We start from the raw sequence: 23,381 nt of genomic DNA on the forward strand, positions 1-23,381 counted from the left end.
CAGAATCATTGCCAGTATCTTCAAAATGCAAATCCAGATTGCTGAACACTTGAGGGCACAGCTCAACGCATCGGATGACCACGATTATGATTTTTGGTGTGATTTCAAGTGAGGGCCACATCATGTCACCTCACATTTTCAAAGTCAGCTGAAAAGTCAACACCAAAGTGTACCTGGATGTTTTGAAAAGTGTGGTGCGTCCCTGGTGCAATCAGGTGGCCGCTGGCAGACTCTGGGTGCGACAGCAGGACTCAGCACCAGCCCACAAGTCCAAAGTGATCCAGGCTTGGCTTCAGGAGTGCTACGACTTTGTACCCTTCTCTCACTGGCCTTCTCTCTTTCCCCGACCTGAACCTGCTGAATTACTTTGTTTGGTCATGCATCAAGAATATCACCAATATTACATCCCACAACACCAAAGCTAGCCTAATCGCTGCCATCCACTGAGTATTCGCCGAGCTCTCGCCGGCACTTGTGAAATGGCATGCTCCCAATTCCAGACCCGTATCGAGGTTGTGATTGAGGCTGGAGATGATTACATTGAATAGATGTCAGCTCTACTACATAATCAAATTTCCTGAATTGATTTTTTTTCAATAAGTTTTAAAATGAAGCTGTAGTGTTATTTTTTTATAGGGCGATACTTTTATCGTTCTACTCTGTATATATACGGGTTTATAAAACACTAGTGTCAGTAGGTATTAAAATAATTATTATTATAAACCCCTTTTAAGTAACTAAAGTTGAGCCCTGTTTGGGGAATTAAAAAAAAAAAAAAAAAAAATGGCTATCAACTAGCAATATGCAACATTCCAACATTTGACATTTATAAGTGTTTAATTTTTCTTAATTCTCATCTAAATTGCTGGTGGCCTAGAAGTAACATCCTAATCTATAGTCGATGGTGACTGGGTTTGGGTCTCCTGACAAAGTCATTATCATGTCCTACACTGATGATTGATTGCCCCCCCCCCATCAACTCGTTGGATGGACCTATAAAAATATTGTTTTGATTTAAGGAAATAATTTAAAAAAAAAAAATTGACTAAAGATAAGTTTGAAAATCAATTTCTAAAAGCTATCAAACACATGCTAGCATGTAAAGCAGATGCTAAACCAAATATGATTGCGTGTGTGTAAACATATCAAAGATTTGTTGTTTCTGGCAGATAGCTACATGCTCGTTATTTTAGAGAAACTGATCTCTTTATAATGTTAGGGAGTAAAAAAAAAATATATATATATCAAAAACGAAAATGAGACCTCAAATCGGTTTCTAAATTGGGTAGCTGTGCAAAGAACCAATGACATGCATGTACAGAAAATAAGAAAGATTTTATTTTTCTAAATTCATTTCATCACCAACAAGAGATTAACATTTTGGAAAACCTTTGTCCAAAATGATTCTCTTTTCAAGTTGGACATTTTTGTTAAAATTGTTTTCATATTTATGAACTTTTCTTTCTTTTCACACCTAATATGTTGGATAAATTATTTTATTGTTAATATTTCAGATTCTGGAGGCTATCCTCCACAGCAACCAGGTTATCCGGCTTCACAACCGGGTTATCCTCCCTCACAACCAGCTTATCCTACTTCCCAACCTGGCTACCCTCCTCAATCACAACCTGGTTACCCTCCACAATCTGGGTATCCTCAAGGTAAATAGAAACATTTTATATATATATTAACAAGCTTTCTTTTTACTTAATTGACTGAAATTTCATGAAAATAGCATTGGTTTTCTGATTACGAATATGCATAAGTCTTCAAGATTCATTTAGATATATGAACTAGTAACTAGCTATTATTTACTATAACCAACTGGATAAGTTATGAAATATAAAATAAGAACAAATTTGAAGCACCAAAATAAATATATACTAAAATGTAACATTTTAATAAGTCGTAGCATCAAAATTCATCAAACATAATATTGCTAAGATTTTTTAGAGAAAAAAAAGTGAAACAATAATTTAATATTGGTTGTATGAATTTAAAACTAAAGTAAATAAAATACAAAATTTTATGCAATCTTTAATCATTAGATAGCACCAAAATAATTGTCATCTAAGATTTTAAAAAGATTTTTGACTAAAATATATTTTAAAATAGATTTTGTTCTTGTTTTTTGAACCAGTTTAAATTTTTAAAGTGCTTGTTTCAAGTTTTGTATGCACAAATAATTGTACGAAGATGGAAATGATATGAAAGATTTTGGTGGATTAACATTTGCATAAATTTTGTTATAGATTCAGCTATATATTTCATTAATGAAAAAATTTTTATTTGAACATTTTAGAAAACCAAATGTTATAAAATATTTTATTAAACGATTAATTTTTTTTTTTTTTTTTTTTTTTTTTTTTTTTTGAGAATTTTGCAAAAAAAGAAAGAAAAAAAATTCAAAGATATTTTTTTTTTTTCACTTTTTTTTTTTTCATTTTTTTTTTCACTTTTTTTTTTATGGTTTTAACTCTAGGGGGTAAACCCCTTGTGGAGAGAGAAATGAATACATCCAGTGTTATTGATGGTTGCTATAAGCATGAAGTTGATGTGTTTTAAAGGCTCTTTCCATGAAGGGCTGACTCCCTAGGGTTAATACGACCAGAAAAATGAAGAAGAAAAAACAAATTTAAAAAAAAAAAGACCCCTCTTCTTTGAAAAATGTGCCTTGCATTAAAAATCTCAAAAGAAAAAAAGACATAAATTATTTAATAAAATATTTTACTATTATTTGGTTTTCTAAAATTTTTAAATTAACCTTAAATGTTTTCCAAGATGTGACTAAAGCCCTATTTAGAACATAGTCTATTTTGTGAAATAGAGCAACGGGGGGAAAGAAGGGACTATAATACTCGTACTAATTAGTAAATGTTTACCTGTGATGCCCTGTAGCAGATCAAAGATTTGCCGTTGTTTTATTTTGTAGACTTTAAATATTCTTAAACAAAAAAAATCTGTGCTTCTAGATTATAACAAAATATATTGGATTTCAAGTAAAACAAATGGTACCTGCATAATTATCAGGTCGCAAATAGTAACATATCCAACAATTACGGAAAATGATACGGTAGAAAAATAATTATTCATGAAAAAAGACATTTGCAAAATCTAGCGATTTGGTTTCAAAATAAACCAATTTGAATTGGAGAGTTCAGGGGAGGTAATTAAGCTTTCAATTTCTCGGAAATCTTAATGTTAATTTTGGAAAAATAATTTCAAAAAGCTTTGAAAACGGTTAAAAAGGGTTATTTAAATATATATATATATATATATATATATATTAAGAATTGAGAAAACCTGTTAAAATAGTTTCCTTTATAGTTCTAGTTTAGTATCATATCTGGATTTTAATCTTCATAAGGCAACATCACATGTGGTTCAAAAACTGTTTTGTTCAGAAAAATTAATTTTCTTTATCCTAGGATGAATATTTTCCTAGTGTGTGTATGTAATATATAATTTCTAATCGAAGAAAAATCAAAATAAAGAGAAACATCCAATTCATTGTTATAATAATTGCTACCAGTCTATGTATTGAAATTTCATAAGCTTAATCAACATCTGCCAGCCTGTAAAATTGATGTTCAACTGAATTAGATGAGTAACAGTGATATCCACTCGCCCTATACAAAAAAAATAAAATAAAAACATCCTACCTGGATTTCTATGCTGAAATAAGGTCCATTTTCCATATTTTATTGTACGTCAACTTTTTCCAGGCTATCCAGGCCAATATTACAACCCTGGTGAGTCAGTCTTGTTCATTCATTGCATGGTGTTCTCCAACTGTTTCAAATCCCTTTTTGTTTTACTTTTCCATAATATCGCTGAAAGTTTCTTCATAACACAGCAGTAGATATATATATATATATATATATATATATATATATATATATATATATACACACTGCTTGATATCATCTGTTCGAAAACTTTTTATAAAATCACTGTACGTATGGAATTCAACTGAACTATAATCTATTGTTCCCCCTTGCCAACCTTTTACAAAAAAAACAAAAAAAAACACACTCAACTAGCTACAACCACTATAAACGATTATATTATATAACTCTATTTGTACATAAATCTAAATGCAGATTTCATGAATAAAGATTTTTTTTCCCCAGAACTGCTCACCTGTGGAACACTATTCCACTGTCCTGCTTCGCGGTTGAATACACCATGGAAGCTTTCAAATCTAATGTAAACAAGTTCTTGTTAAGCTGTCCCCATAAATAATCAAATTCTAACCAATTTACACTATTAACGATTACTGCACTACCACCTTACATTCATTAACCCTTATCCCCAAGTGGCCTTTGGGTTTTGATAAGTGGTGATTCCAAGTGAAAAATAAATAAAATAATCGGTTTCACACACCAACTAGCAGAAGCACCTGCATCAAGTGAGCAGTTATAACAATAATGTTCAGAATTATCTCTTCTGTTTTTATATGGTTTTACTAAAATATAAGGTGCCTTCAATAAGTTTCCAGACTTATTTTATGCAAGCATTTAAAATTGTCAGAGACTCTTGAAAATTCAGTATGTTGACTGACCAATTTTTATGATTTCACCTTCAAATGAACAGCTACAGCAGCAATTGGAATACTCTACTAAAGCTTGATTATCACAGCTGCTGAATTTCCAAAATGCAATCTAGACATGAGGACATTTTAGAAGAACAATATGCAATAAAATTGTGTTTTAAACTTGGAAAAAATGCCATAGAAACATTATAGAATACTTTAGACTGCTTTTGGATCATCTTGCATGAATGGAGCATCAGTTTTTGAGTGGCATAAGAGATTCAAGGAAGGCAGGAAGTTTGTAAGAGATGATGAGAGCTGTGGGAAGAGTAATGAAGTTAGAACACCAGAGTTGATTGGTCAAATAAAGAATTTCATAGATAAGTACTGTTGTGGCTCTGGAGAGACAATAAGTGCACAGTTTGATGTCAGTGTGGGAACTGTACACGCAATTATTTGCAAAAAACTGAAGATGTGGAAAATTTATGCTAAGTTTGCTCCAAGGGTAATCAGAAGATCACAGACTATTTGATGAAGATGGGCATCATGACAGTTCCTCACCTTCCCTATAGTCCAGACCTTGCTCCGTATGACTTTTGGTTATTTCCTAAGCTTAAGAAAAACTTTAGAGGCTGTTATATGAGACAATTGAGAAGATGAAAGAGACTGACACGTGTCCTTCACACGATCACCCAAGAGAACTTCTATGGGGCCTTCCAGAAGTTGTTGGAATGGTACAAGTGCATTGCAGCTGGAGGAGATTACTTCAAAGGGGACAAGAGTTTTGTGTGTGTACTATCAATAAAAGTGCCCCTACAAAAAATGTCTGGAAACTTATTGAAGGCACCTTGTAGCAATTATTTATTATTTCAATCTTAAATTCTCTTCTCTTCAGACTTTAAAGTTTGACATTACAGAGGATGACCACATCCTTTAATGTGTATAACAAAGACTTTAGAATAATAATAAAAACAAATTCTAATGATTGAGCAATTTATTGAAGGAGTTTACTTAGAGGCAGTAGCCCCATCTCTGATTAGTGCACATGCAAACTAAATACAATAAGATTCACCTTCTAAAACAAGTTACAAACATAAGTTACAAAATACACAAGAAGAATCTTATTTAAATGAATTTGTGGAATAAAAAAAAAAAAGAATTAGTTCTTTTTCTCTCTGATCAACATAGATGCCCCTACCATAATCAAATATATACCATAAACTTAATTTTGTAACTTATTTCTTAATTAAATTAACTTTTTATGACCTGAATTATGATGTAGATGATTAAAAAATGTTAATTTAAGATGGCAGCATACTGAATGTAAGCAATAAACAGTTGCAATCTGTAGGTATCTGGCATCTATCCAGATATTGAACTAATACGTACAAGGCATGTTTGAATCGATTCCCACTTTATTTATGCCGTATTATTCATTTATGTACAACTGAACAAATTAGTTCAACCAGGTCTAAAAAGGTTAATTGCAAATATTGAATTGGAGTCAAAAGGAATTTTTTTTTTTTTTTTTTTTTACTACAGTCACTTATCAAAGCCAAAAAAAGTCTGTCTAGAATAAAGGTTAGTGAAATGAACGGATTTTCAGTTGAATGCTTATGGGAGGATGGAAACTGCTTGATTGAATGAATACAGTTGGTTTACTTATGGAAAAGGTTTATAAGGAGTATTAGTTGACATTGAATTTAAAGATGACTCTACAATTTGTATTCAATATCTATATAGCATCCCAAGTTTTAATTGTAAATTAATTGTTATTCAAAATAAAATTAGTCTTTTTAGTCTGGATTAGACAAGTGATGCATACTGCCAATATATTGGACACCCTTGACATTACAAATATAGTGGTTATCACTGACATCATAGTTCTAACCAAAGTCATATTCATTACCTTTTCTCAGTTAATATTATTTCAGAGTTATTATAAATAGATAATGACAACCTAGTTACTCTATAGATAACCCCCTTCTGAATATAATCAGTTTTTACTTGTATGAATGTTTATAAGTCAAACTACTTAGATATTATTACCATTAAATTTTTTAAAAAGTTTTGCTGCAATAGTCTAATAATTGTATTGTTTCCCTTTAATATTATATCTGGCATGATTTCAACTTTCAGGATGAACAATATAATGGAAGTATTTATTTGAACATTTTTATAGCAACTCCGTTAACGTGGTATAGGGAACTACATTAATGATATAGGACAAGAGGGAGAAAATAACAAGTGTCCCGAAGGATACTAGCTAAAACAGAGCTGAGAACGAGAAGATAGCTAAATACCAAAGTCTTATGCATGAGATGAAAAGAAACTGGAATCTTGAAGATTTTCATCATTCCAGTAATCATAGGAACAACTGACTCGTGAAAAAGTATGGTGAATATACCCGATGAATTAAGTGCAAGAGAAATGCAAAGAATTGTTCATAAAAGGACGGTTAGAATCCTAAAAAGATCTTTCGGTTGATTTTTTTAAATAGTAGGTGAATGTCTGGCATGTGGTAGGATGTCTCATCTCCAGAAAAATTAAGAAATATAAGGAAAAATATTTAACCACAGTTTAAATTGATGTGATAATCGGACTAATGCTGCAGTTGCTTTGGAAGTCCTAAGAATTTTATTTTTAATTCCTTTATTTTTTATTTGTGCAGTTCCCCTACCTCAACTAACCTTGTGTCATACATTTTGCCCTCATGACATAATTACTAAAGTGTGGAATATGAAGCCATACTTTTGTTTTCAAGCAGTTTGTCGTTTGTGATAAATATTTTTATTCAGAACTTTTACGCCATGGTTATACCTTATCTATAATATCAGCAGGGATAAATAGTTAGTAAGAAGTTTTTATTACGCTGCATGACATTTAACAGTTGTACTAATACTTATTTTTGCTTACTGTTGTCTTGGTTCACGATATTCTCTTGGGAAAATTTGATGGTGTTGTCATGGAATCCTTGTCTAGCTGTATCCTTTAAAATTTACAAGAAAGATGTATGTAGAGGTGATGCAAAGATGGCAATATTGAAATTTAACTTTTTTCTTCGCGCTTTGTGCACATAAGAGAGCAATTGGTCAATCATCAGTTAGAAGTGAAGTCACAGCAAGTATTTATTGCTGAAAATCTGATTACTGCCTTCTCCCATAAAAAATGCTTCTAAATAAGATGATCCAAGATACTAAAACAGTAATGAATTTCTTAGGGATGTACCAATGAGCAAATTGTCCAATTACTGATTAATTGGCAGATTAATAGGTCTTCTAATGCTGATTTATTAGCAAATTTTGGTGTCGTAAATGATACTAATAATAATTATATTATAAACGAAGACAAGTTAATTCTCTCTTTTGCTTGCCAGTGAAAATTTATCAAAGAGACCTGCATCGTCTAAACCATATTATCAAATAATAGACATGATGCACTGTTTATATGTAGACTTTTACAACTGCACTGAATTTGAGGCAAATGGATGTAAGCATATGGAAAATTTCCCTCCTTTCTCTTCCTGTCGAATCGACATGATTAATTTTTGCTTTAAATCACTGTCAAAGAAAATTATTACCTTATCTTTCAGTTTTCATGTTGCGGAATTGTACAGTAAATTACGACGATATGCGAACTAAAAATAAAGCCTTCATCAGTCATATTCTTGTTCCTCATTTTTGGACTCTTGCTACCATTACGTATATATTTTTATTTTTCTGATTTAGATAATATATATTGTATTGAGATAAATTACTAACTTGATATCAGACATAATAATGTAAATGCATAAAAATTAACTAAATATTCACATTATCCTTCAACTATTATGGCAGTTTCTGCTGGAAGTATTTTGATCTTAATCCTAAGAATAAGAATACAGCTGACTGCAAGTTATGTCAAACTATCACATGAAAGTGTGGCAAATAAGTAAAACTGACTAATATGTTAAACCATCTTAGAAAGATTCATTCAAAAGAAGCAAAAGTTGTAAATAAGAAAAGGAATCACAATGAATATTCGGGGACAGACATTCCAGGAACAAGTAGCAACAATTACAAGCCTCCAACGAAATTCCAAACTACTATAGAATCAATATTGGCCAAAAAGAAAGTTTGGGATATTAATGATCACAGGTCACAAGAGATCCATTATCTGATGAGAGAAATGATTGCTGTTGATATTCAACCATATTCCGTGACATCTAACATTGGATTTAATAGGCTTATTGCAAAACTTTGTTCAAATTACAGCATTCCATCAAAAAAGTACTTCACTGCAAAATAAGTTTTGATATATTTACAAAAGTAAAACAAAAATTCACCTCTCTTTTGCTGAAATTAGCATTTCATGAACTAGACATTTGGACCGCTACAACAGATAATGTCCTCTTTCTGAGTTTGGCAGATCATTGGCTTTCAAATGACTTTGAACAGAGCGGAGCTGTGCTTAGAGGTATTCCATTTCTTGGTGCATACACATGTGCAATAAGTGAAAAATTGCACAATGTTTTGGATGAGTATAAAATCTTCAATAATTTTTTTTAGTCTAGTGGGATTAAGTAACAAATATAGTTGCTGGTAACTCTCATACATTGTAACTCAGGCTGTGAAGACACATCATCTTACAGAAATACAGTTTCTTACTTTAATCACTCTCCATTAGCAAATTAACTGAAATACAAGATCAGCTTAATTTGGAAAAACAAACTCATTCAAGATGTGACCACATGGTGGAATTCAACATATTATATGCTAAAAATAAATTAAAAACAACAAAAAGCTCTTGTCATGTGTACTGTTAAGATTCCTACCTAAACAACTTATCAATGGGGACTTTGTTAAAAAAAATATCCAGTTTCTGAGTCCATTTGAAGAAATCACCAAAGAAGTAAGTTATAGAACTTCAACCCTATGAGGGGTGTGCAATAAGTAATGCCCCTGACCCACTTCCCATAGTAGTAGAGCAATAAAACTTGGCACAGTTATTAGTCTTTCTCTACATAGGAACCACCCAGAGTTATGCATTTCTCCCATTGTTTGATGCAGCTCTGGAGACCGTTTTTGTAGAACACCCCAGGTTGGTCCTCCAACCACAACATGACTTCAGAAATCAAGGCTGCATCATCTTTCCTTTCAAAAACAACTTTATGGCTGGGAAGAGGTGAAAGTTAGAGAGTGCAAGGTCAGGAGAGTAGGGAGGATGGGGAAGGATTTCATAACCATACGCCCGTGCTTCTGATCTAGCAACATGCGAGTTGTGGACTGGAGCGGTGTCCTGCAGGGGGAGGGTACCTTTGCTGATCTTGCCCCGCCTCTTGATTTTGATAGCTTCCCTTAATTTCCTCAAAAGTGAAGCATAATAGGCTCCTGTAATTGTGGTACCTTTTGCCAGGAAATCTGTCATCACTACTCCGTCCTGGTCCCAGAAGACTGAGCATGACCTTGCCAGCGGAGGGCTGCACCCTTGCCTTCTTTGGAGGTGATGAGTCCAAGTGCTTCCACTGCATTGACTGGGCTTTGGTCTCTGGATCATAGTGATGGACCCAGGTTTCATCCTGTGTAATCAGTCTTTTGAAAAACTTTGGCACATCTCCAAATTCATCCTCGAGCGCTCGACGCGTTCTCGCTTCTGGGATGGTGTGAGCAACCTGGGAATCCATCTGGCAGACACCTTATGCATATGCAAATGGTCATGATGATAGTTTGTACAGACTCTGTACTAATCTTGACATCTTGGGCTATTTGGCGAATAGTAATGCGCTGATCTTCCAAATGGCTGCCTCAACTTGACGGACAGATGCCTTATCAATGGCAGAAGTGGGGGGGGGGTCAGGTCTGGGAACTGTTTCCACAGACTTCCGGACATGTTTGAATTCACAATGCCAGTGTTTTACAAGGTCATATGATGGGGCATTATCACCAGAAGTTTCTCCTGTGGTGTGCATCCTTTCAAATGCAAAAACCGGATCACTGCTCGATATTCAACAGGTTACATTTCACACCTGACTCGGTTCAAACACCTGTAAAACAGAAATCACAATTAGTTCAGAGCTGTAATTTTCCACATAACCCGTAGAGATATAAATCATTGCACATGCAAAATTTCAGCTCAGATCAGACAACTGGAAGTGGGTCAGGGGCATTACTTATTGCATGCCCCTTGTATCAATGATAATAACTACAAATTTTGTCCTGAGATTATTTCTGTCAAAAGCTGTCCATTCTAATTCCAGTATTTCTGACTCTAGTGGAATCCTTCTTACCGTTGCTGAACAATTCAGGTTATCAATCAAAACAAGATTTTCATCTTATCTAAATTTGTGTATGTATGATTGAAATATCAATTTTAAAAGATTGGCATATAAAGCATATTTAGAATTGGATTTTACATCTACTTTCTACTGATGCTGAAACAGAATCAGCAAATCAGCAGGATACACTACCCTGTGTAAATTACAACCTGGCAACTTTTAAACCAACTGAAAAAAAAGTAACAAGTAAAAATGTCACAAAGATGCTTTCATCACTCCTAGTATAAGAAGACAATAGGAAGTAAAAGTATAATTATTTCTAATTCAATTTCAACCTTCATTTTTGAGGTGTGAAAAGTGAACATTGCATCATTTATAATAGCAAAAATGCACTGATGGACAATTTTTAAAGTGTCCTCAAATAAAACTGAATTAAATGATAGTAAATCTGAACATTCAATATAATTCTATACATAATGATTATTATGCTTTTTTTTTCTTTTTCTTTTTTTTTCAAAACAATTCCAGCTGCAACTTACTTTATTATAAGTCGATAAAAATGCTGATATGTTCAATTTTGGTGGCAAAAATAAAGTACCAAATGTCATAAACATACTAATTTCAAAATCACATGTCACAAAAACTATTAAAAGATACAAATCTGGAATTTTTCATGCCTAACCAATACATATTATAGAATGCTATATCCAAATGTCAGCTCTTCACACCATGTATTTTTTAAATAGTATCCTCAAGAAAATGTAATAATTTTATGTAGTGTTTTTCACTTTGTTTATCATGGCGATGTAATTAAATAACGATAGTTCTTTATATAATTAGCATTTCTTTGCAATTCTGTTGAAGTTTTCGCTTAGCACCTATCACATTCATCCAGTTGAGGTGGTTCCCTCAACCCCTTCCCTGGTCAAGCACGTAAAGAGAAAAAACTTCAGTTGTCCTTCAATGCTTGTGGCACAAATCACTTTGTATTGGTTATTAAATTGTTAGGTGAAAGTACAGACTAGTTAGAAAAACATTGTCTTCTTCACATGTTCCAAAAAAGTTCTCTGCATAAATACTATTATTTTTTATTGTTTTAACATCTTTATTTTTCTATTGGTTTTGTTCACGTTGACGCTGTGATTGTTTATGAATGATTTATTTCCAGTTTGTGCAAACCATTCTGCTTTATGTTGACTGCCCAGAAAAAGTCCCTTCTGATTAATGTGTACCAGTTTTAAAACAAACTTGGATTTTTTTTCAGAATAACAGAATATTTTTTATCTGGTAAAAATTAATCAGAAAGGACTTTTTCATGGCATATATGTGGAGCAGAATGATTTGCACAACCAAAATTTTTTAATAAGAGATCATTCATTTTTTAACATGAGAATTTGGGACACTATAAGATTCCTTATGGAGACTTGTTCAAAAAATTGTCCTGTTATTGAGTCCATTTTAAGAAATTGCCAAAAGAAGCAAGTCACAGAACTTCAGCCATATCGATGACAATACCTACAATTTTAGTTTTGAGGTTATTTCTTTCAAAAGCTGTCCAATCTTATTCTCCTATTTCTGACTTTAGTGGAATCCTTATCACTGTTGAACAATTCAGTGTAATCAATGGAAACAAGATTTTCCTCCTATCTAAATAATAAAAAATCGTGTCTACTTTCCTAGATCCAAGATAAAAATTTAAATTTCAAAAGAATGACATGGAAAGCACTAAGAATTGAATCTTACATCTACTTTCTGTTGAATCAGCAGGACACTTCAAGCTCTGTTGAGGGTCAAGATCAAATTGAAAGTAAAACCGAATCGCTTTCAAACCTGTTTAATGAAATAGCTTCAAATAAGCATACAGTAACAGATCAAAACTTAGAGCAGGTTTAAACTGAGTTAAACCTGGAAATTGCAACTACAGCAGAAATACAAGATTTACAGTCTAAACTCAAAAGCAGTAGATCCCTATTGGTGAAGTGCATACAAGAACTTGACTATTACGTAACTTTATAACTACTCACAAGAAGTGATGATTCATTTCAGTGGTGGAAGAAAACACAGGAGACCTTACCACTGCTTCATAATATTTAAGCACACTTATTCATTTGTGGAGAGTGAGAGGTTCTTTAGTACAGGTGATAATGTGTATGAATCTATGAGGAACAGGCTGTGTCCTGAGAATGGAGAAACTAACGTTTCTGTATTACAACTTAAAAGTATTCAACTTTAAATACTGATGAGACTGTGAGAGCAGAGGAAGCAGGCAGCAAGAATAGAAGAGGAAGTAGAGCAGCAGCAGCTGCAGAACTTTAGCTTATAGTTATTCACTTAAAGAATTACAATTTGTACTTTATAGTTGGTTTGTAATTTTTTTTTTTCACATCTAATTGTTTAATTATATTCATTTAAGAATTGGAAATTATACTCTGTATTTTGTAATTTTAGTTAAAGGCAAAAAGCCATAATACTGGCCATACACTTATGTTAATGTGTTAAAGCTATCTGATGAGTCACTTGGCAGTGATGAAATGATTTAAATTTAGTAGAAAAGAGAAAAGTAATTGGCCGATTAATCGGCAAAGTGGCTGATTAGGCCAATTACCGATTATCTGTCAGTTAATCGGTACACTCTTAGTTGTTATTCAATGTAAACAGTTTAATATGCCAAGTTCACTTCTATCTAGACCTACATGTAGCATTTATATACTAGAATTTACTTTGTTTATTAGAGCAATCAACTTGTATAGCAGGAAGCTTAGCTCTGATTGATTAACTACCAATCATTATTCCGTACAAATTAGTTTCAAATATTATGCTTTTGCCAGATTCTAAGCAGACTATTGTCAACAGATAACCCTTATATGTGTGTGTTCATGGGAAAATGTTATACAATTTTATTTCACCTTTTATTTATACCAATCTTTTATGATGCTTGATGTAACTACAGAGCATATACAAATAAATAACCAAAAGTCTATATTCCAAATTCCAAGATGTTGTCCATCTTATCATTTATTTCTTTCAGTATGTTAAAATGTTCAATTCTTGACAGCACCTGTTTCGTAGCACAAAATCATTCATGTAATATAATGTAATGTCAATATTTGAATTTAGTCTGTCCTTACTCATTAGAAGAATAGGAACTCTTCAACTTTAAAAGAAAATAAAGGAATATGAGCATGATTACAAAATCCAGAAATCGGAAGAGAAGTGGCAATTGCGTTTTCGTTTAGTTGTGCCATCTCGATGCAACTTCTCTTCTAATTTATTTAATAAATGGCAAGATGGACGATAGCTTGAAATTTGGAATATAGATTTATCATTTATTATATATATATATATATATGGAAAAACAATTAAACACAAGAAAAATAAAAAACAGACGAATTTTATTTTTGCATGTTTAATTTAATTTTTTTTATTTTTTTCCATAATTTTTTCTATACAACATTTTATGAGCTATTGTATTTTATCACGTACTATGATTTAAATGACTAAAAATCCTTTTATATGAAATAAATTTTCTTTAATTCATGTACAATCGATACCTTCAGAATATGTTTTGATTAATGAGTTTTTTTTTTTTTTTCCTCTTGCTTTTTTTGCATAAGTGAAAAAGGGGTAAAAATTAGAGATAAATATATAAATTAGAAAAGAAAAAATCCGCAGAATGAAAGCAAAGAACAAGTGACTTTTTGATAAAGAATTCACGAGGCTGAAAATGTAGACGACATAATTGATGAAACCTACATATGCAATATTTTAGTTTTTATTTTCAGATAAACAGCGTGTCAACTTTAACTGAAATGCATGTGTCAGGCTTTTCTCTCGCATACACACGCGCGCGCTCCCTTTTTATCCTCTTTACACATTGCAGACACACCAGCAACTGGTGAAAATTATGTAGAGATTACATATTTAATTATTTAAATACATTTTTTCTTTAAAATGCATAGGCCATCTACAGAAATTTTCCATTAGACGGTTTTCTAGATTCTATCCTAAGCTTTCCATATATGTGCATCCATGTCCTCATCTAATTTCTTCGTGTCCTGCATCATTCAAGTGTTACTTGACTTTTTTTTCTTACTGGTTCAAGAACTGTTAAAAACGCAAGAATTGTATTAGCTTGATGTTATGGTATTTAAAATAATTTTGTCCCTAACTTTATATCTGGTAGGTTGATTAGACCAAATGATCGACACTTCTAGCAGTTTTAACATCATCATTTAAACATTGTCACTTCTGGCGAAGATTCTGGAATATCTATGTTGTTTGCAAACAAATTGACAAAATTAAATCTAATTTAATTTGTTTGTGTTGTATATAAATATTTTTATGTTATTTCCAGCATTTTTAAACTTGCAGAAATCGCGTATTAATCAACATCTTTTCAGGTTACAACTTATTTTAACAGAATGAGAAAATAGTAGCAGTTTATGAAAATATTGTTTTAAATATAGGATTTGCTTTTATCATGACTTTTGTATATTTTGTTTATATACCAGTTTTTTATTTTTTTTATTTTTTTTTTTATTTTTTATTTATTTATTTATTTATTTTTTTTTTTTTGCAAGGTGGTAGGGTATTTTATCAGATTGCTTGTGTTAAGGAGTTAAGATGAAAATAAATGATTCCATTTTTTATGTTTGATTTAATTTTACTTTTTCATATTTATTTATATATTATACATCTTTGGGCATCTTATTTTAATCAGTGCATTCTGTGGTGTATGAGGCAGTCGAAATGTATCATTTTCAATCTTAAGCCAGATCATTAGCTTCGTTTCAACTTTCTATTACAATCAAATCTCTCAATTGTCTGCTTCCAATTCATTTTTAGTTTTCTTTTTTTATTTAGGAGTCTATTGGAACATTTGGTTGACAATTCTCAAATTGTCAAAGCCAGCCTAGATGTTGTTTGCAGATTATTTACGATACTACCTGTTGGTTAGTGCGGCCTCCAACTTTTTGTTGGTAGTTCAATTGCTCCATTTGATCCCTAAAATCTTACTAAAGCACTTGGAATCAAACATATAATTTCTTCTCTTGTAAGATGAGATTGAAAAAGAAAACTTGCATTTAGAGTTTCTAATTTGAAGTCAATTAAATCAACATTCTTATCTCTTATTTAATTATTTTTCTCTGTATGCCTTCTAATTTTATTATATTCTTATAATGAGGTACTGGTGTCAGAAAAGTATGTCGTAAGGTTTTATTAGAATTTTACAATAAAATTTAATAAACAAAAATTGTTTATCATTGAAAACAAATCTTTTAACTCAAAACTTATGCAAAAATACATTTAAATTTTTTTTTTTTTAAGAGTTCATAATAATTGTAGACAGCTACTTGAACCTTGTCAATCCTTAAAGCTTTTTTTACATGAGAAAAATTTGATAAATCACAAGCGTTAGTCTATAACTAGTTGGCCACCTGGCATTACCCGGTCATACAATATACTTAAACATGATATTTTAATTTATGTAGATTGTGTATGTATTATAGAATCAATCCTCTATTGATTATAAATAACTAATTGGCCCGGTGGACTAATTTGCAAAAAAAAATTTTTAAGATAAAAAAAAAAAAAAAATGATAATGTCATTCATCAAATTTCATCTGTGTTTGTTTACAATATCATATCAGCTGATATTTGGACTTGATGATCTTAAACATAGTCTTTCTTCTCTTATAGATAAAAAAAAAGGAATATTTACAGGGGAATATTTTACGTTTTTTATTTCCCTTGGCTGGTGTAATGTAATATATCCTCTTGTAAAAATTCTTCTTTTTATCTATGAGAAGCAAGACTATTTTTAAGATCGGATGTTTTTGAATTTTCAATCCTTATCAGATAAATTTTTGTAGAAAACATAACTAAGAATACTGTCAGACATATAAATTAGCTTTGTGTGAAATTTTCAATAGCTAGGTTCAGCCGTTTCGTAACCTGTGAGAACTCTCTCACATACAGTGATTTTATATAATAGAGATAATTACTGTCAATATGTGTGCATTTGTGTAGCTTTGTAATTGTCCTTTAACTTAAATATGCAATGAATAATTTCATGTTAGAATAACAAAGAAAATATTACAAAATGAGAAAGTAAAAAAAAATAAATAAATAATGTAGGGTAATTAACCGCTCGATGCTAACAACAATCTGGAACATCTTTTTTTTCCTCCATGTGTCGAATACATGTGAACATATCTCCAAAGTTAGAAAACTGCACAACTCCTATGACTTTCAAAAACTTTTTTTCATCTTCAGAATTGCAGAAACCTGGAACAAACTGAATGCAATTCTTGTTGGTTGCCAAGATGCAGCATCCTTTAAAATCCTTATGCTTCTCAAAATTCATCACAAACTGCACCCAAAGTCCTTCCTCCTCCATAGATATTCACATCCTGACTCCTACACTGTTTATATCACTGCCAATTGTACATCATCTTATATACTATACATGCAGTTTTTATTGGTTGTAGTGTACCTAAAAACTGTACACAATGATTTCATCATTTCCAGGTCTATCTCATAAGACTTGTAATATTTAGTAACTGAAACCTGTGTCACATTCGGCCATTGTGAAGTGGCAGCAAATATTTATCCATTTGCTTGAGACATCACCAACAGTGCTTTAGATTGGAAGCTATAAGGTCTTACTTCTAAAATTTCAAAATATCCAACTCCTTCCAAAACCAACAGTGTTGGAAGTGTTTTTTTATAAAATGACCACCTCCACTGCATTCTGTATTGTTAGTAGGATGACCATATTTCAACTGCTATTCGCTAATATTGTAACCTGAAGCATCTGCTTTCTGTTTTGTTGCAATGATCTTTGGTGGTTTAAACATACAGTTCGTCTAGAGGAATTAATTTGTAATGTAATGCCTAGGTAGTGCAAACGTATTACTAGGCAGTTGAGGATCTGCGCAGCAACTATCAAAAACTTTACTGAGCTGTCAGGTTCAGATATATAGCCTTCAATGATGGAATCATGATTAACTATCCCATATGTCTTTACTTAGGGCCACGATGGTTTCGAGTGTGGTACAGGCCAGCAAAGAATCTAGCTTAATCTGATCAGGGTGAACACTAACAACAAAAAGATCTTAGAGGCAAAGCTTCAGAAGAGAAGCATGTTTTTCAGATGTAAGCTATGCTTTAAGCTTCAAACAAGCAGAGCATTTCAGCACCAAGCTTAAGAGAAGGCTTTTGTTTCGTAGTAGAGGGGCATATGGTTAGCTGCATAAATGACTGCAAAACAATTCAGGATACCTAAGATTAGGAACTTCCAGCTTTTGCCCATTGTTTGCAAAATATCTCTCAATTGTTTGCTTCCAGTTTATTTTTTGTCTTCCTCTTTCCCATCACGCGTCTACTGAAGCATTTGGTTAGCAATGCTCTCTTAAACCGATTTTATGGCATAACCGAGCCTAGCTGGGATACTGCAGATTATTAATGATACCAATTGTTGGTTAGTGCAATCTCTGACTTCTTGGTTGGTAACTCGATCACTCTATTTGATCCCTAGAATCTTTTTAAGATATTTGAAATTAAATATGCCTAATTTTCTCTCTTGGAGGATATTGAGGTGCCAAGTTTCGCTTCCATATAGTAGCGTGGACAAAACGTTGCTGTTGTAGAATCATAATTTAGTTCAGGTAGTAACTTATTATATTAGACTTTTATTATAAAAGTGACAGATAAGTTAAGAAACACAAAAAAAAAGTAATCCATTACTTTTTTATGGTATAGGCACTCTTGTTTATATTAATGATTGTAACAAAGTGCTAATGAATACTCTAAATTATTTTAGGATCAATAATTACTATCCAGATATGAACATTGAACTTGATACTGACAAGTTTTTTTTAGCTAAATTTTAAACTTATTTTAAAATAAAATCAATCTAACGTCCAGTTATATTTGGAAAATCACTTCTATAGATTTACTTTTTACCACTTCTATCATTATTTTGTAAACTACAGAATAAAACACTAATAGTGGTAAAAGTTAATACTTGTTTAATGAAGATGTAACACTGTTATTTCACCACCATGATTAACGTACAACAGATGTACAAGCATATTCAGAAAAAGTGTATGATGTTTTTATTACAGATTGGTCATTCTTTCATGACTGTTGGGAGAGGCGATTGTGCCAGGTTGTCTTCATAAAAGGCAGATCTCTCATTCTGCCTTGGTTTCACTTTTGAGCACTTCTAAACTCAGCTGTCATCTGTGCTTCATAAATAAAATATTTTTTAATATTCTCATTCATTTTCTCCATCAGCTTTCCATGTCTTTCTCGTATGGTCATTGCTAAGCCTACTCATCTAGTTTCTTATTTCTTTCATCCTCTCTCCAATCTTATATATATATAATTTTTTAATTTTTTTATTGAGCCCATAATAAATTTACATTGTTGTTTCCATTGGACTTTCACCCCAAGAGATGGGGTAGAGTACCAATTTCATCGGAATTTATAGGTGGACTATATATATATATATATATATATATATAAGTAGCTCTGGGAACAATAGCTACATCCTCGTAAGTCACTGGTAAAACCACATTCTGCCCAGATTACATTCTGTCATTATCCTACCGAGCTTCAATCAAACAAAATTGAAATCAGATCTCTTGCTTTTGGCAGTTGATCAACCTTCTGTCACAAAATTGTGAAGAAATGATGCATACAATTTTTAAGATTATAGTAATTACTTACCTGGTGTTTTTCTTTTCCAAGTATGCTTAAGCTGACAGAATTGAAATTGCATTTTTTTTATATATAGTGCCCAACTTAGTTTTAAGAGAATAGGAAAATATTAGTTTTTAAGCATTGGTTTTTGATTATAACTATCATTTTTTTAATTTATTTTCAGCACTTTTTGTTCATGTAGAAATTTGGTCTATTATTTTGTTTGAATATATTTTTTTTTTATCCAATCAGGTGGCCGATATTAACCAGTTAAAATGGACATAGATGGATTCCCTGTTAATTGTTATGTATATCTTTGGGGTTTTTTAGTGACTTTTTTTTTTTTTTATTAAAAATTTTGGTTTTACTCAACAGAAATTACATGGATACTTTTTCAAGAACAAGGAGAAATTTTTTTTTTTTTTTTTTTTTTTTCCAAGCAAATAAAATTTACACACAAAAAAAACATCTTGAATTTTAAGAATTATCTTACTTTAAAAAGTTTTTTAATTCTATTATATTAACTTACGTTACATATCACTAATTCAATATCCATCTTGTAAGGTGGCGGGTTTGTGATTTACCCAGATTATAGGGTAATTACAATAGAATGAATAATAGCCTCATTCTACCTTTTAAAAATAAACCATGTTAATGTTGTTCAATAAATAAAACAAATGAAAATTAACAATTTACTGTTTGTGCTGTACACAATAAGTGGCTTTCTTTATTTTTAATCATAATTTTGGCTGAGGCTCAAACATATCAGATTACTATAGGCACAAATGAATTTAAATAGCTTGCATATGTTTGTTGACAGTTATGCATAAAGTGACGCCATCACTAAATAATAGCAAAAAGTTAGTATGGTTATCTAAGAAACTTTAAAGGAGGCCTTGATTTGGGACCAAATTAACAATTGTGAACCTGTACTTACAAATTTCAAAATGATACAACTTTCCCAATTCTTTTAAGAAAAAAGTAGATGCTGTTGTCTGGTGTAAAAATTAGACCAGTCATCCCCACTCCCTTCTCCTCATGTTGATTTGTAGCACCTCCCAACAAAAGTTATCACTGCAACTTCGGTTATTTTGTAAATGACTTGGGAGTGTGAAAGTGTTACCACCCACACACATTTTAAATCTCGTGTGGGTCATATATTGTCTATCATGACGAGGCAAGTGAATGTCCTTATAAAATTTGCATGTCTGAAATATTGGCCTCTGCACTTTATTTATCTGTATTGATATTTACGTCCATAAGGTTCATTTTGAACATATGTAGTATAACAGACCATTATCTGATTCTCCCATCATTCTCCTTTGCCAACGTAATCTGACCTCATCTGTAATTACATAACCTTTATCAGTGTATAAGTTGTTTTTAAGAAAAAAAAAAAAACTCTGCAGCAGCCATAACAGAAGTAATCCAATTTATGTTTTCTGTTTATCCACAATTGTACTCTGCCATTTACTATTGTAACCTTTGATATAAAAAGATTTTCACAGTAACCTCGTTGTTTTCATTTTTCTAATACACTGCATGGATGTGGTGTATTAAAATATAGATCCTATGGTAGGGGAACCCCTAAATCCAGAGATTTCCCAAACCCCAGGATTAGAAAAGTTGTATTGTACTTTTTTTTTTTTTTTATATATCTACTTTTTATTTTTCTTGTATGAAAAAAAAAAAATGAAAATAAAAAATTATTTATTTTTACTTGTCGTCTTTATTACAATTGGTGGAAAGTCTTACCCAGATTTCTCTTGATATTCCCTGTTATCTTTATTTTAACTGTAAGATTACCATTTATGAATACCAAGAGCCATCCAAGGATAACAATTAATGGGATGGAATGATTGTTAGTCGGAACTGACTAATGCAATTAACTAACGTTTCTGAAATTTTTAGATGAGGATTGGTTATTCGTATTATTATTTGAATTCATCGGACTAATGTTCTCATCTTGAGTGTGATTTTTTTTACGTTTCGGTCAATGTAACCTCCAACCTTCTTCAGGTGTATCTTGTAAAACTTGGGAATGTTTTTTCAGTCAGTGTGGACGGACGAAAAATACAGTTGCAAATTACTTAGGATCTCTATCCAGTCATGGCTGACGGGACAAGAACATGCTACCCTCGTGAACTAAATAAAGGGTTCCGTTTGAAATTCTGTCCAGATTCCCAAGTTCAACAGAAATATTCCAGAGTTCGACAAGATACACGTGAAGAAGGTTGAAGGTTACATTGATCGAAACGTAAAAACCACACTCAAGATGAGAACATTAGTCTGATGAATCTAAATAAAATGAATAACAATTAAGTTTGATTATTTATAGTACAGTTCACATTGGATTTGAGGAATATGTTGTAGTCTTCAGGAAAGTAGTAATATTTTCCACAGATTAGAAATCATTGCAAAAAAACTCTACCCAAAGAAATTTCTCTCGATGTAAGGCACGTAAAAGAAGCAAAAATCTTCTTACAGTATGGTAATAAGATAAGTGCTGTTAATGGCTTAGAAGAAGGAACCAGATGTTGGAGCTCAACCGAGCATAATAACAATACAGTAGAGACTAGCAATATCTCTTCTGTGAAATCATGCTACCAGATCAGGTTATCTGAAGATACTGGCTTCCTGACCTAAAATACACTAAACAGTGATGTTTTGTTTTGTTTTCCTTTCCCTTAGAAAAACACTATGTTCTGCAAAGTAAAAAATGAAAAAATTTCTTCTAATAAACAACCAAACCAAATTCCATGAATAAATATTTTAAAATATAAAAAATTTGAAGCATAAAAACTTTTTTCCAATATTAATGGATTTGACATTAAATAATCTGAAAAGGGTTTATACAGGGTGACCCAAAAAAACGGGTCCCAATTCTAATTAGGCCCTGTTTCTTAGTGTTTTGTCTGAATGAAATGAAACTTTGGTCATAACTAGTTTATTATATTCAAAACATCACATCAAAACACTAGGGTCTTTGGCCTTTTTTTTCTCTGTTCTACAGAATGTTCTAGATGGCCTCCATTTGTTTTTTTTTTTCTTCTTTTTTTTTTTGTTTTTTTTTTTTTTTTCGGTCACCCTGTATACCATAGAACAAAACAACCAAATCTTCTGTGAGAAAAGGGAGTAATATGTCAGAATACAGGTTTGTGACTCCGAATCCAGTTTAGCAATTAATTTTTATTGCTCAAGAAACTATAGTTCTCTAATTAGGTTACAAGTTGTCCATTATCACTCTGAAGGTAAATTTGAAACGAATGTGGAAAGACATTGCAGGAATAACGTATGCATAACAAACTTCTCATGATGAATTCTGTTGAACTAAAAATAAAATGAATCCTTAAGTCTCTGTAATAGTTGTGCTCAGAAGTTCACTGCTTGTATGTAATCATTGAAACACAATGCTGTATTTCCTCTCTCAAGTTTACTTTTATTTTATTTTAAACTAGTAGGCTGGCCAACATTGCCCGGTCATAAAATATGCGTCAAGTATATTTTAATTCATACAAAAACTGTGCTTGTGAGTATTATGGTTTACTTCTACTTGCGCCGCTGCCATTACTCAAAGGCAGCATACATACCGCAGATTTTTCTGACATAAATCCAGTACAAATAGACAAAAGTATATAGAAGGTAGTAGTAATTATAAGAGGGAAATAGCCATAGCACAAGAGACTATATCGAAACCACCAGAAAACGCATTGAAGCGCAGTAATTAGGAACACGTGACTTCTGGAAAATCTATAACAGCGTAGTCAATAATGGGTAATCAACAATTCCCCCACTATACAACAATCTTGAAGTTGTTTGCACGGCAACTGAGAAGGCTAATCTGTTTGCTCATCGGTTTGCCTGCAACTCTATTTTAGACCCAGC

General features: G+C 32.0%; 1 protein-coding gene across 5 annotated transcripts in view; it reads left to right on the forward strand.

Annotated features, from left to right (window-relative positions):
• The window catches only part of LOC145247995 (annexin A4-like), a 149,913-nt gene that overhangs the window by 58,110 nt on the left and 68,422 nt on the right, over positions 1–23,381 (forward strand). For 3 of the 5 annotated variants that reach the window (XM_080109667.1, XM_080109669.1, XM_080109670.1), the window contains 2 exons: positions 1,515–1,661; positions 3,726–3,752. In XM_080109667.1, coding sequence (XP_079965793.1) covers positions 1,515–1,661; positions 3,726–3,752 — 174 coding nt within the window. The remainder of the gene's footprint in view (positions 1–1,514; positions 1,662–3,725; positions 3,753–23,381) is intronic. The other 2 variants (XM_080109668.1, XM_080109671.1) reach the window with 1 other exon arrangement.

The sequence above is a fragment of the Euprymna scolopes genome, chromosome 26 (genome assembly GCF_053919585.1).
Source record: "Euprymna scolopes isolate OS-2025 chromosome 26, ASM5391958v1, whole genome shotgun sequence".
Classification (NCBI taxonomy): Eukaryota; Metazoa; Mollusca; class Cephalopoda; order Sepiida; family Sepiolidae; genus Euprymna; species Euprymna scolopes.